This window comes from Microplitis mediator, chromosome 4 (genome assembly GCF_029852145.1).
Source record: "Microplitis mediator isolate UGA2020A chromosome 4, iyMicMedi2.1, whole genome shotgun sequence".
Lineage (NCBI taxonomy): Eukaryota > Metazoa > Arthropoda > Insecta > Hymenoptera > Braconidae > Microplitis > Microplitis mediator.
Genome location: NC_079972.1, coordinates 13,791,568 through 13,807,843, shown reverse-complemented (window position 1 = coordinate 13,807,843; position 16,276 = coordinate 13,791,568). Strand labels below are relative to the sequence as shown.

Genomic DNA, 16,276 nt, shown 5'->3' with positions numbered 1-16,276 from the left:
TTTTAAAAAGTTATCTGGAATATTTAGTGGCTAATTATTGAGTGAAAGGAAAAAAAATAACAGAGGAAAATGATGGCTGCGGACACGAAAAATATAATCGGCAATAATGTTAATGTGAGAGGTCATTACTCTGAGAAATATGAGCCAGATATCTGCAAGATCGGAATATCGGTTGTTGGTGCCGCGAAGCAGGACGATCGGTCGAGCACAGGTAATATGAAGCAGGCTCAAGTGGTGAGAAATCCGATAAATGAAGCCTGCTATTTTTTTTTTACTCCCGTCAGTCTCTGTGTAACGATATTGAAGTGGGTCTCAATCACCTCCTAGGTGTTAAAATTGTAATTTAATATTCAAAGTATAAATACCCTATTCAGAAACTGCAATATTTTGAAGTAACTTTTGATTAAATTTGATAATATGTCAAAAAAAATTTCTGGGGTCACGACCCCCTCCCCCTTCCCAAAGATAAAAAATTAGCTATGACATCTTTTTTTTCTTGAATAATTAAAGTTTTTCGGACAGTAATTGACGAGTCATATTTCAAAAATGGGACAAAATCGGATCCGCGGAATTTTTGTCGCCAAAATTCCGCATTATCAATTATAAAGTTATTTGATTTTTCAAAATTTTTCGCGGGATCCGTCGTGCCTCTGAAATTTTGTATCATTCTCAAATTTGATAAATATATGAAACTCATAAAAATATGGCAGTAACAAAAAAAACTGTTGGCAAATTTGTAAAGGAGTCCATCGTGCCCCTGTCTCTCCCTGAAAAAAAAGAAATTTAATATAATTACATTCTGCACGATAGAATAAAAAATGGTATTCAAGGCGCCAACTAGTGTATATTTATTATATTAATTAAAAAAGAAAATATATATATAGGGTCAAAAGGTTTATACTCTAAGGGATGAAAATTAAAAGTGTAAGAAATACCTTAAGCAATTTGAATGCGACAGTGGTATCCCTGCATATGCATGAGCTCCCTGCGTGTCTCTTACCCTGCCCGCGAAAACAAGGCCGGGAATATTAAGCCTCTAATAACCTGAATAAAGACACCTCCTGCAAGAGAGATAATGAGTGTAATTATTAAAGTTTGTCATCTGCGTTATGTCTAGAATGCGGCATTTTTTTTTTTTATGGAAATTCTTGGATAGAGCCCCTCCCGAGGGTGGCGCAGCCCAGGGAACTGAAACGAATATAAAGTCGACAGCTCAGGCTGTGTACATACAAGAACACGCGTTCGTATATGCTAATGCCTCTGCGTTGTTCTGATTAAGAACGATAAACAAAGCAATTATACAGAAAGGAAGGGATGCCAGAAAGGTAACCCAACATCAGCCACCCTGTTTGTTTCACCTTTTTTAATAAATAAAACAAAAAAAAAACCTCCCTTAAATTGTCACATGAATAATAAAGTACTATCCTAAATAAAAACATATTTACGCCGGGTTTATAACTGATAAATATTTTTTATACAATTAAATTATATTTTATTTCCAATTACACTTATCTAGATGTACAACTTAATGGGCTCATGTTTATTTTTTAATAACTATTAATATTATTTCAAATAAATTAATTAAATCCGTCTATTTGATAAAGTCCCATGTTTTCGTTATAAAAAATCCACTTATTTTTTTCGCTTTGTGGTTTTTAATATCACGTGCGTAGTAACCGAAGAGATTGAAATGTTGATATACATTAAATATATAACGGTAATTTTATTTATTTATTTATAACATCAAATTTTTTTAATTATTATTAATATTAATTAATGCCCGTAACAATCAATTAAATGAACTCAATAAATTCCAGGCATTTTAGATGAAACGCGGAATTATTTTACAAGTTAATTAAATGTCCAGGGTAATTATACTTTGCGTCAAGTGTCATTCGAGTTGCATGAGAGCACGTTGATGTGCTTTATTTACTCGTAATGCTAAATAATTACCCGACATATCCAGACAAATCACTTGAGAAAAAAAAAATATATTAATTAATATGACAATTAAAATGCCATTAATTAGTAAATTTGAATATTGGCAGTACAGAAAAAACACATGATTAATTGTCTCTAGTAATCTAGAATAGTTGAATCAATTGAAAGGAAATAGAGGTATAATTAATTAAAATAAAGGATTTAGTCGTAAATCAAGACGGCCTTGATCCAAGGATTTATAGATTCTTCAAAATGACGGTTAAATGCTCCTATAAGTTATAATGAGAATATAGACTATAGTACTGTAGTTAAAAATGGATTTGACCCTTGTCATTGGGCCCATATATTTCTTCTGGAATTCCCCTCTACACACTTTGTCTCTCCCTCCCTCTCTTTGTTTCTTTCTCGCTTTTACATATATAACACAATGTATACACAAACACACACATGCCCCTTGGCACGCGGTGCCACGTGCCACTTCGATTTCCTCTTTCATTTGGGTCTATACAATTTATAACCATAGACTTGATCAGGTATCAATCTTGGAAGGAAAGAAAAAAAATTAATAATACGGCTAATAAATAAAATATTTGTTATACCTCAGCTACAAACTAAAAAAATTTTAATTTATTGTATTAAATCAATAATCCAAAAGTATATTATATTATAAAGGTTAATAGGAAGAACCTGAATCGATCTGTGTGCTCACAGTTGCCAGAAGTAACAGCAGTAAAAATAAAATAAAAAATGAACAAGATAAAGCCACTAAATGATCGGGGGTGGAAGGGGTTCCCGCGTGGGCGGTAGACGTTATCGATTATTCCGAACCGCGGCTCGACCTTCTTCCTGCAGCCGTCACTGGGCAGGAGGTTGGCCGGAGTAAAGCGAGCCAAGTAAACCCAAGAGCCAAGACCCGATACGAAGACTCACTGGAGCAGAACAGAAAGCACCGCGTCCATCCCTTACCTCTCCAAGTGTGTACTTAGAGAATTTACGATCGTGTAAGCGAGAACCCGCTCGATCAAGTATGAAACCTCGGACTCTGTGCGCCCCTGAGTATTAAATATCGGTATTGAGTTTCCACCTCTCAATCGCATGTTTCTTGAGACGATGACGCCGTATTTATTATTTTTATACATATATTTCGAGGTTACTTTTTTTGTTTTTGCTGAAAATCGGACCAGAATATCTTAATCCTGTCCGAAATTATTTATGGATTTAATTTGAATAATTAATGAGTTAAATTTTTTATATTTTATAATTTATGATTTATAATTAAAAATTTTTTTTGCTGGTGATAGCATCGAAACATAACTGAGACAGTTGGTATGGGGTGAAAATCGATACATCGAGAAAGTAGCCTACACGTTGGATGGCTGGTGAGGAATAGTAGCCGAGTTTAAGGGAGAGACTTTAAGTCAGTGAGTGAAAGGGAGAGAGAAAGGAGCCACTGCGATTACAGGAGTGACTCAGAGCTGTTTCCGGTGGGCGCCATGACGGATTTAAGTACTTCCGGACCAGGGTAGTTAGCGCGTGCGCGTATTCCCTCTGCACTAACCCCGTATCGGGTCTTACTTCCATCCAGAATACCACAATAACAAATTAAACTCCTCTATACACTCGGCTCTCTTGAGCTCAATTATTATCTGCACCAAAATTACTGATTACTGATTAGCGAATTTCTGATTACGAACCCATCAAGTGAGGCATCAAGGAACTTACAATAAACTCGGCGGAGACTTTGACTTTGAAAAGAGACCCATTTACTCAGAGCAATGCAGAGAACAAGAGCAAATGGGGTTGAAGCCGCATAATTACGCGGCTGCGGGCACTGTGGCACGCGCTGTACTAACGCCGCCATCTATTTCGGCCAATTACCTTTCTTGCCTCTGGCAATCGATAAATCATATCGGTGGTACTGCAGCGATCGATGAAGAACCCCTTTAAGAAATTCATTCGGATGTCACTGGGATTCTCAATTACAGCGAAATAAATCAGCATTAATTCACCTGACAAATAATTTATTTATTTATTCGTTAAATATTTAAAGCTAAAAAATATTTGAATATTATTTTTAAAATATACTTGACAACGTCAAGGCAACGTCTCGTGTTACCTTGATCTCAGATACATGCTTATAAGCTTGTATCCTTATAAAGAACCCGGACAAGACCAGTTTGACAAAATAAGGATGAGGTTGAGTAAACAAACCGTTTAATTCACCGAGAATCTAATACCCGGTTTTTCTAATTCACGCAGATGATCCCCAGCCCGGGACAATAATCTGAAGGATCGCGATCCCGAGCGTAAATGTATTTATAGATGCAGTAGAGACAGCGGACTGATGTAAGGAATAGGAGGATGGAAAAAGAACCGACGACCCCGTGACGACCGCGAGATGGCTTCGGGGTGGTCTGGGTCCAGAACGCGATGTTACCTTACACCTTACCGCGGGACCGCGATATACGCACCTCCAATACGCATCAACTTGCCCGGACGCCGTCGTAAATACTCCGGTAAAAACATATATAGGGGCTCGTTATTATGATGCTAATGAGCAGCCACGCGAATTCTGACCCCCGGTGTCGCCGAGATTCACGATCCCAGTTCGATTTACGTCTAGTCTTCATTCCCCCTCTCTTCTACTTGTTTTCTTCTTCTTCTTCTTCTTCTTCTTCTTCTTCAGCTCCTTCTTTATTTTTATTCATTTTATCCTTCCTCACATAATCTCATATACCTTCCATATCATTTTTATAAAGTATCAAATGCTAAAAAACAAATTACCTTACGTTTATTCCACAAAAAAAAATAATTTCACTTCGCCTGAATATTTCGAGTTCTGCAAAACCGCCGGAATTCATAAATCAGATATTTTTGTGATTAAAAAAAATCTATATACATATATAAATAAATATAACAAGGCTGAAAATGAGTGTACGTCTCAAAAGGGGAACTGAGTAGGCATCTCAGAGCCAAACCAGCTTGTCCAACCGTTGTTTAATGTAATTTGACACTGCGGCGGGGATTTGTCACTCGACACCGCAGGTAGATTATCGCTCCAAGTGGCAATTTATCAAAAATACCCAGTGATGGCCATCATTCCGTCACTAGCATCCACAATGTCAAGAGCGTTAATTTTCCGAGCTTCAAATTCTAGGTTTCCTACAAAATAAAAAAATATATTTACCGCCTCCATCCCGGTAGGATTGTTCGGTTGTACTTTCACTTATCACGCGATCCTGCTCCTTTGGTTTAATACTTTCCTATATCATTGTCCAAAGGATCCAAAAATCACCCGTCGAAATGACCATCAGGCAGAAAAAAATAATAAGACCCGCGTCATAAATATCCGGAACGTTTGTTCGAATTAAATAGAAAACGAACCCCTGGTTTACCACCTCGCTTACTTTATTCATCTTATGTTATTTTTTTTTATTCATTTTATTCTTTTTCACTACAGTTAGCGATATAAATTCGAGCTCTATAGGCAACGGGCCTTCAAATATAAATAATCGACGGTCATTTGCAGTAAATCAGGTCTCGCGACGTCGGCGCACCTACACCATGAAAATCGCTCGATATTCCACATCACAATTTATTTATTTACAAAAAAAAAATAAAACTAGAATCACATTTTTGTCCCATGTCTCAAATACTTCATACACTTTCCTAATAATTTTCACGGCTGCGTACTTCAAAGTAACAATAAAAAAAAATTTAGTTTTTTAAAAAAATAGTAGATGCGCACAGCGAGAGACGGCCGTTTGATTCTTAATAAAGCCATGATATAGTTTATACCCTCTCGTAAATAACAATTAGCGTATGCACTGTAAAAATGACGCGCGTTCGAATATTTATCGTTCGGATACTGCCGGTAACTAACAAACTAACTGTGAGATTAATCGCGCTCGACGCTCGCTGGGTAAACTTGCAATAATAATCATTATAATCCACATACTTATATATATCTATATACAACACCTGTATAAAAACGATGCAACTTCATTTGCGATCGCCAATAAACTTCACAAACAACATAATTCCCTTCTTTTTAAAGCCTTTCCGTAAAACTATTAAAAAATACTGAATAAATAACATTTAAAATTTATTTAACGTCAGGTTAATTTCCAGAGGGTTAAATATAAAAATTACAATCATACATTCTAGTTACACTAAAGTAACGTGATTATATATTCGTATTTTATATCAAAGTCATATAAATATTTATCACTGTAATTAATAATAAGAAGCAAAAGTGTCTAAATCTTATGGCTTTTCCGGGGACTTTTTCTCTCCTGTGTTATACCGGCTCGGATGTAAATGGACGTATACAAATATGTATACATATGTATGTATAATATAATATTCTTATAGTAAACGAGATCGAGAATCGCAATTAGCGAAGTAGAGGTAGTGCGTACACTAGGAACTGCGAGTATTCCTGGGTATCGTGTCAAAGAGTCACGCAAACTCTAAGTCTGTAAGAAAGGCATCCTCACTTTACTACTTACCCCGCGATCGTTTGTATCGGAATACCAGCTTTGGCTTCAGCTTATAAGCTTTTTTTTATTGGATTATTTTTTTTTCTACATCTGTTGTATGTGTGGACTAGGGCGGGTACAATGTACCTCGCACTTACGTACATACGACTTAGGCCTTAGACGTTGGTGTACATCAGTGTTCCGCATGTTAGTTTGTATGTCCCTATATATATATACATATATACTCTAATGTATATACATTTATAAAAATTTACAAGACCTTGGAGACTCGTGGAATCATGGAGTTCTTCACCAATCGGTGCAATATGATCTTCCGAGTGGAGAACGGGCTTGTGATTTTATCGAATTTAATTAGCGGATGAAGCTCATGCAATTTTCTTTACTCTTTCGTGACCTCACACTTACAAAAGGGCCTTAATGTTGAGCATAAAAAAAAATTTGTTCTGTATTCAGTTTAATTAAAAATATTTCGATACTTTTTTCCCATAGTAAAAAAAACTTAAACTTGGGGGAATTATTTTTGAAAGGTAGCGCGCGAAATATGAATGGAAAAAAAACGGAGCCTTGATGATTTCGAGTGTCCGAGTACAAGCAAAGTACATTACCCGCTCCTTGAATCGCTGAAAGTGTTGACCGTCTCCTTGGGAATGGACCTTATTAATTGAGCAAAGGACGGCATATACAAATATATATGTAAGTAATTGGGCGTTGAAAATATTGCGGTGTCCTCGGAAATTTAGCTCATTCATACGCCAACACATTCGCGCGCATAAATGTCAATATTAAAAATTATTAAAGTTTAATTACCAGTCGATAAATTTATAATGAATCAGATACATGGAGTCAATAAATTTGATTATGCTATCAAACGAGTTATCGTGAAAAACTTTAGAGTGTCGGTGGTAAGATAAAGTTTTAAATGAAAAAAAATAATAATAATAAAAAGGATAATATATGATTGGGATCGGCCTTATCCTCAAATCTCGACGTCGTCGCCATGCGTAATCAGACGATTAATTAGATAATTGAAACGCGGAATGGGAGCGCGACCACCACGAATGCCGGCGAGAGTTTCAATACTAATGAAAGCGTAGATTAATCTTTAAAATTTAATGCCTATAAGTATACTTCTGATGACACGCCTAAGCTATTATTCAAAATTTGACATTTATACCCAGAAAAAAATTATTTTTTTACGCAAAAAAAATTTCGCTCATCACAAGAAATTTTTTTTTAGTCATAAGAAAATTTTTGTTTTCAATTCATGGTGCGAAAAATTTCTTGGGTTGAATAAAAATTTTTTGCGTCAAGAAATCCTTGTTTTCTGCATAATATTTCTATCTATACACAGAAAAAAAAGTTTTCTTGGCGCAAAAAATTTTTACTCACTCCTAAAAAATATTTGCTTGATCTAAGAAATTTTTAGCATCATGAATTGAAAACGAAAATTTTCTTGGAGTGACTAAAAATTTTTAACGCTAAGAGATATTTTCTACTCCTAACCCATACGAAAAAAATATATATCCGGGAAAATTTGCATATATGAGACATATTTATATGTATGTTGCATATATGCGACATATTCCAGATTTCCCCGGATATATCCGGATATATTTTTTCGTATGGGTAGAAAATTATTATTTTCATTTCGCGATGCAAAATTTTTCTTGCGCCAAGAAATCCTTTTTTTCCTCGTAGACTTTCATCACTCCTTTAATTCTTCTCTCCTTATATTACTCTCATTCCCTCATTTATTTCCGACACCATAAATAAACAAAACTTTTTCCAAAGACAAGAGCTGAAGCCTAAAGACTTTATTACAAAGTACTGCGCAAAAAGTTGGCGCCAAGTAAATTATTGCGTCGCGTCGTCACTCGTTATTACTTTACTCCTTTTTGTTATTACAATCAACTATTTAAAAAAACCGAGTTCACCTGGTCTCGAAAATTACCATCAACAATATTATTAAACATAACATAAATAAATAATTTTTTTTATCCATCTCTATTCAAAAGTAATCTCCCATAATTAATATAATTATTTAAAATGAATGAATGAATAATACTTAATAATAAAATAGTAAATACTTAATGTAAATTTATTTACATACTCATACTCATACTCTTACTCATTGACGAAGCGCAAAGTCAAGATGTGTGTCGAAAGACTTGACTTCACTCTCATGTATTATATATTATGCTCTCTGCAGACTCGTGCCGCTACGATTTTTCCTCCAGCAATAATCTCAACACCTCAAGATACCTTAGACGCATACAAATTAAGGTATATCCATCAACATCATTAGTAACTCCACACATTAACATTCGTAATTACTTATTTATTATTTATATTTCTGTCAATACGTCATTTAATTTAATAACCCGTTACAACAATGCTGCGCGTACATCAGTAATTAAAAAAATTAAACTCAACAATTATTCAGTCCTTGGAGTGAAAAAAAAAAATAATGATAATAAATAAATAACTTGGAATAAAAAAAGAGAAGAGGGTTCCTTACGTAATCAAAGATTTTTATCACTGCAACAGGGATAGGGCGGAGCCCTACACACGCTCCATTATCAGTATGTCAGACAGATTACTTTATATATTTAAACCCCTTTGTCTTATGTGTACACACTCGGGTTGTATATTTAAAAGCATCAGTTTCGTTAAAAACATAAGACACAAGACAGCCCTTCTTTCGAAAGATATACATGTCCGATCTATCATTCACTGTACTGATTTTTATCAAATCACCCTAAGAAAAAAAAAAAAAAAAAAAAGAACAGAAATTAAAAAATGGTGGAAATCCAAATGCGCACCTCAGTCACTCATTATAATTATTATCATTTTAGTCTTCGATCATTTTTATTTTTTAAACTACAATACAATTTTTTAAATTTGAAATTTTTAAAAATATCCCGCCTTTTTTTTAGATGTCACTTTTTCAATCCTACACTTGCCTCAAGAAGAGTGTAAGGATGATTTAGTTGAGTGAATTAGTCGAAAAAAAAATTTTGGTCGTAAGGCGCATTGGCGGTTGAGATGCGCAAAAAAAAGGGACAGAAATTTAAAAGAAACCCGCGCATTTTTAACGCATAAATAATAGAAAATAAAAAGTTACTTAACATAAAGCTTAATTTTTATATCGATGGATAAGTATAATTTGAAGGTAAATCTTGTGAGGTCATGCACTCAACAGAACCGCCCTCCCGAGTCAGTATGTAGGGGCAGTAATGTCTGTAATCTTGTTGTAAGCCACACTATGTTGGAGTACCAGCAGTAGCGAGCATAATGCGACCTTATTACAAGGAGAGATCCTTTTTACCCTTTTTACCTTTTTTATAATGCACATGTGCATGGATATATACATATATATATACCTTTACACATTTGTATACATAATACGCGTATGTATATAATATTTTGTATTTTGTGCTATAACATTTCCATGATTTTAGAGTAGATACAGGGTTTAAACTCGGCGTTTGAGGATTACAGCTGGAAAAGTATGGATATGAGTGCACGCGATTTCATAAATTCTTCATCTTACATCCAGATCTTTTATTTTATTCATCGAATTGTGCGTGTTGGCAAACTATTTTAAATTATATTCCTTCGGAAATAAATTACTGTCATTATTGTCATTCAAAATTTTTATAATTACTCCGTGCTACGCAATTTTTTAATTACACAATTATTGTCATTTAAGAACATTTACTTTTCACAAAAAATATATGATTACTCCATACAATAAATAACTAAAACCCACTGCGCATGTTCCATAATTCAATGCGCCAAAAATTTTGTCTTATGAAATTCATCAAAAAAATTTCTCTGCGACCGAAATTAGGTTTTTTTTAATTTAATCAAATTTATTACAATAAATTATACGTCACTGAAGTAATAAAATTTTTTTTATTTTTTTTTCTGTGCAATTTTCTAATATTTGATGATCAATGACTACTAGCATTTTTTTTCAAAAGAAAATGCATCAGTAGTTCGAGGAAAACTGACCGTTATCTTTTACTACCGAGCAAACTTATTGGATGTCACAAAGGGTAAAAAAAACTATTCCGTAAATTCACTCGCACGTACGCTCACACACGCAGCCATCATACAACGCATGATATAGTTATCGAAGCGTACCGCGAACACATAAATCATCCTTCGATCATACGAATAAAACGCCAGATAATCGTTTCGCTGACCGGTTAATTCACTTGAGCATTCAATCGGGCTAAAAGTCACAAGTCATTCAGCCTTTTTACCGTCATTATTATTAATAATAATATTATCACAATATAAAGGAGCGCGCATGATAGCATCAAGTGGTTATCGTACTCAAAGTCATCTTATTTACCTCGATGATGTCTAAATATACCATCGCCATAATTTTTGATAGCTTCATCATCAAAACATCAGGCTTACACAAACTGACACTCTAATTATTTCTTTATCATCCTCCTCCGCCTCGCGCGTTTCAATAAACGTTAATTAAATTTTTTTTTCCCTTTTCTTTACCTTATACTTTTTTTTCATTCTAAAAAAAACTGCCCGCATAAATAAATAACTAGTCCAGGAAATATTTATTCAAAATTGCCGCTCATAACTTCTGCGAACTAAAGCAATAAAATAAAAGCACGGAATTTTTTTTTCCAAGTAAACCTCAAGTATCTGGAATAACTTTTCCTCGGTACTTGATCGCCGAACAAACTTTCCCTCTACCCCTGTATAAAAAAAAAAATTATTTATACATATCATTTATATTTCTTTGTTTTATGCACATATAAATTTTTAGCTCCCAACTTAATATCCGACAAAACTTTGTCTTAACTTTTACTATTTTATTTACAAGTCGACAGAAGACTCCCTTACACAAAACTCAAACGAAAAAGTAAAGCGTAAATTTTAATGTACGGAGTAATTTAGTGTACAGTAGTGTAAACACAACACTATTAGTAGTATCATAGTCTATATATATAAAGTTAAGTTTTACTTTCTTGAATAAAGTCGCGTGGCATACGCGTGCAGTATCGTCGCGTGCAACAGTCATTACAAAACCATCGTCACTGATGTAAAGAAAAGTTATCCATTACTTGTCGTTTTCGTCGATTGTACTCATTGTTAGTGTCGTCGTCGTCGTCATGTCTGCACGCATCAACGCACTGTCAGTTTAACACTTTAAGTATAAATATTGTTTCCAAACAAGTTATCTATAAATATAAGAGGTTTATTAGAGGTATATTTATTTTAGAAAAATAGCTATTGTAGGTCTCGTCGCAATTTTCAAAAAATTTTCTTGTTATAGGGTAGGGGTACCGTTTTTGGTCACTTTAGTGCCAGTTTTGGACACTTGAAAAATTAAAATAAAATAATTTGTAAAATACACAATGACTAGGGTACAGAAGTTTGTGCTTAACAATAAGAATAAAAGAAAAGAATTCGCCCAAATTTCTCTATATCAAAATTACGATCGCAAGCAAATTCACGTGAATTAAATTAAAAGATATATTCAAATATCGAATGCCATAAAAGAATGTTGAAATTGAGGTTGTGAAAAAAATATGTCAATAAGAAAATCAGCAAGATAATTAGCAAGACCACCAGTAAGACAAGCAGCAAGACCGCCAGTAAGAAAACGAGTAAGACAATTGTCTTGCTGATGGTCTTGCTAATTATCTTGCTGATTGTCTTATCGACATTTTTTTTCACAACCTCAATTTCGACAGCTTTAATGACACTCGACATTTGAATATATCTTTTAGAAATTTCTTTGAGAAATTATCGTGAATTTTTTTCTTTTATTCTTATTGTTGAGCACAAACTTCCGTACCCTGACAATGACATAATTTATTTTTAAAAATATGTCCAATGATACTTTTTCCCCACTACTAAAATGGAAATTTCATTTTAGACTTTTTCATTAATTAATACAAAGTATTAAATGTCCAAAAATGGAGCAGTGGCCGCAAATGGTACTTCTACCCTATGTTTTATTTTGCCGAAAGATGCCATCGGTACAAAAATTTATATGTATGTGTATGTACGCATGCATATATATGGAGAAATTATTCTTGTTTGAAATACTATGGTGTCATTGTAACACCGGACCATGTTGGCCACCTGACGGAAATTAAAACAAACACATGGAAAAATTTCTATGGCCACAGTAAAATTTACAATGGTTACAGTAATTTGTGGTATGGTCCTTTTAATTTTACTATGGTAATCGTAATTTTTGCAAGTGTTTGCTTCAATTTCCGTCAGGTGGCTAACATGGTCCGGCTTTACTATGACACCATAACATTTCAAACGAGAAAAATTTCTCCGTGTAAGCTGTCAGATGGATGCTGGCTGAAATTTTTATCGGATCTTAATGAAACTCGGTATACATGTTTTTTGAGAAATAACCTTGATCGAGTTCAAAGATGAGCAAAATTGCTCGAATAGTTTAGAAGATGTGGGTGTTTGAAATTTTTTTGAATTTCGTAAAAGTAGTAGTTTTTGCTTTGCTCTTAAATAACTTTTGAACTGGAAGCGATAACTTACTTCCGGAAACTGCATCTTGAAGTTCGTGAAATCAGCTTCAATTTGCACTCCATAACTTGTATTTTATAACAAATTCATGATCTCGAATATTGGAAAAAAGTAGAAATAATTTGAAAATAAAAAATATACTTTTCCATTTCGGGTATGGCCGGATGACACTTTTTAAATTTATAATGGCCAGACATTATTTCAATAAAGAAAAAAATGTTAATTAATTAAAATAATTTGTTGATTTGTGTATGGTCAGTAAATGATTATGGTGGAAAATTCCGCATGAATACCCGATCCACGCCCAGGACGCCGCATGAGCGACACTTCCTCTGTGAGGGCCCTCTTTTAAAAGTGTACAGATATATACAATTATATATATGTATATGGATTATTATACATATAAAAATATTAAAACGAGGATCTGGACAGACCGCTAAGATACACCTGCCCTCCCTACTGGTTGATACGCGCCATAATTAGACCATACGGGACCACCGCGTGCCACTAAATAATAAACTGGTGGTGTATTAAACTCATTCGCGTCAACCGCGACTGACTCTACCCACCTTGTTTTCTTCACAATGAATATTTCTTACGAGTACTTATTTTATTTACTTTTATTTTATTACATACTAGAGGTGGCGATGTTTGTTTTGTACGTACTCATTACTCCGTACTCAATATATATTCAAATGAAATAAAATTGAACCCCATTAATTCCATTGTTAACATGTGTTTCGTTATTTCTGTTTCAGTTGTGATGCACAAAGACAAAGAAGAAAACTCACATCGAGATTCCCACTATCGGGCCAGAGAAATGGCAGCATTGGCAGCTTACGATCATCATCATCTGGACGGAGAAATGTTTCTACAGGTTTTTATATTTTTTTTATCATTAATAGGGGTCTGGACTTTTACTACTATCCTTGTTGCACTTGCGCAGTAAATGGAAACTTTGTCCGCCTTTTCTCTTCAACAATTTTTAATTTTAATTGTTCTCTAGTGTATAGCCGCAATTACGGCCTTTTACACTTTTTGCCTTTATGTCGCAACTGCTTTCCTTTTTCCGGCTTTTCATTGTGCGGCTGTGGCCCGACTTGTGCTTATACTGTACTGTATCATTACGGTGATACCCTAACCCTCACCTTGGCTGTGGGAGTATAGGGGCAATGGAAACCACAGAGAAAACCATTGCCAGTACAGTTCGGTTTGGGTGAGGCTCTAGTGATCGATAAAATTCCCATTTTACCGATCACTAGATCCTCATCCCGCGGCTAACGGTCAGACCTACGATCGAGCTCAACACGTCGCTAAGCGGTCACCCAACCAAGTAACGATCATGCTCAATGCTGCTTAACTTGGACACGGAAAAAAATTTTTTTGTGACCACAAGATAAGATAACTTACGGTAACAAAATTCTGCCTTAATATATATATCCGTATACGGATAACGAAGCAATCGTTGGGATTACAATGTGTTTGTAATGCTAGCAAATTCTTCGTTGGACCAAGCAATGGTTTGTAACTGTAACAAAACTTTCATGTTCCAATAAAAAAACTGATTTGTTAAAGTAACAGAATGAATTTGTAGCATTAACAAAAATTTTTGTAATCATAAGTTAAGATTACTTACGGTAGCAAATGCTGACTTTAAAATACGACGATATCATTATAATAAACATCATGTGTTCTCATAACAAATCGACTTCTTAATTACGACACAAATTCATTTGTTACCGTAAGCTAATCATGTTTGTCATTATAACAAAATCTTTCGTTATCCCATCTTTTGTTATCAGAACGAAATTCGTTTTTTCCGTGAGTGATCGCCCGAGCCACTCGAGAACCAATCGGCTGCCTCTGCCCCCTTTTTTTCTCTTCAGCAATTTTTTAAAAATGAAAACGATTACAAAGTAATGCGACTAATCGAGCTTCGTTCTTAATTTTGCGTTTTGTTGGAGAGAAAAACTTGAAAAAAATTACTATCGACCCCCCCTAATAGGGGAGAAATTTTTTAGTTTTATAATTTTGTCACAGTAATGAAATTTTATTTCTAAAGCTAAAGAGTAGAAATAATTCAAATAAACCAAACTGAACAGTAGTAATTCAAAAAATATAAATATATGTATATAACAAAGATATATAAACTAGTGTCCAGTAGCAAATATGCCCATCAATCAAAAAAGCATGAGGAATATTTACCGAGCTAATCAATGAACTTGACGCAGTAAATTAACTCAACATTAATAAATCTCTTGTAAGTAAGTGAAATATCCATATATATATTTCACTCTGTAAAAATGATCGATTAGCCGCAATAAGTATTTCTTGTTAATAAAACCACCGAGTACCATAATAATCTCTGAGAACAACTCTATTTTGTGGATCACGCGATTGGTCAATCGTCCGGGAAAATAAATGAGAAACATCCCCGCAACTATCAACACATCATTTATACACATACATATCTATATCTATACATATATCTATTGAAGTTTCATTGAGGTAACAAAGACGTATTGTAAACTGTCTTCACTTAAGTACTAAGACAGTGCATTATAGTTTTTAACCCGAGTCACGAAGAGAAGATCTAAAGGCGCGTTGATCCAGGCCGTACTATATATATATACATATATATAGGTGGAGCAAAACAACAAGTATCACATCAGCAGTACCAGTAACAACAGTAATGGCATAAGCACAAGACATGTACATACTCAGCAGAGAGTTAAGAGTAAGAAGTATATATAAAGGAGTAACGATATATCCGGCTGATGAACCGGCTATGAAACTCAACCATACGAGGTGTCTATTCCTCCGAAGTAAAGAAGGGTACGCGGATTAATGGTCGTGTATCATGCAATGCTATTACCACTCGTTGTTGCATTTTAGGTAGTGTGGAGGTACGTTGTTTAAGTTGCTGGTATTGCTTAAACATTAATATATATATAGTAGTTGTGAGATATGGACACAAGGGGAAGAAGGACGAAGAGCATAAACACAAAGTCTGGACGGGAAACGTCCCGGCATCTATAACTGTCGGTTATTAATTGTCAGCTCGTTAATTACGATTCTGTGTTGCCTCCGTGCCTGGAGCCAATTGCTGAGCGGCGCCTGCTCTGACGACCTCATGAATGACAGACTTGACAACGAGCTCGACACGTGTGTTGCCTGGTTTTACGCTAAAATACTTTAATCCGCTGATTATTAAACTGGAGAAGAAGGAAAGAAAGAAAAAAAAAGGAGAAGATTTTTTGTTTTATTAATTTGCGATGGGACTTTTTTATTAA

At 34.5% G+C, this 16,276-nt stretch overlaps 1 protein-coding gene across 2 annotated transcripts in view; it reads left to right on the top strand.

Moving 5' to 3' along the window:
• LOC130666996 (circadian locomoter output cycles protein kaput-like) overlaps positions 1 to 16,276 on the top strand; it is an 82,188-nt gene that overhangs the window by 45,809 nt on the left and 20,103 nt on the right. For both annotated transcript variants that reach the window (XM_057468349.1, XM_057468348.1), the window contains exon 3: positions 13,742 to 13,860. In XM_057468349.1, the coding sequence (XP_057324332.1) occupies positions 13,742 to 13,860 (119 nt within the window). The remainder of the gene's footprint in view (positions 1 to 13,741; positions 13,861 to 16,276) is intronic.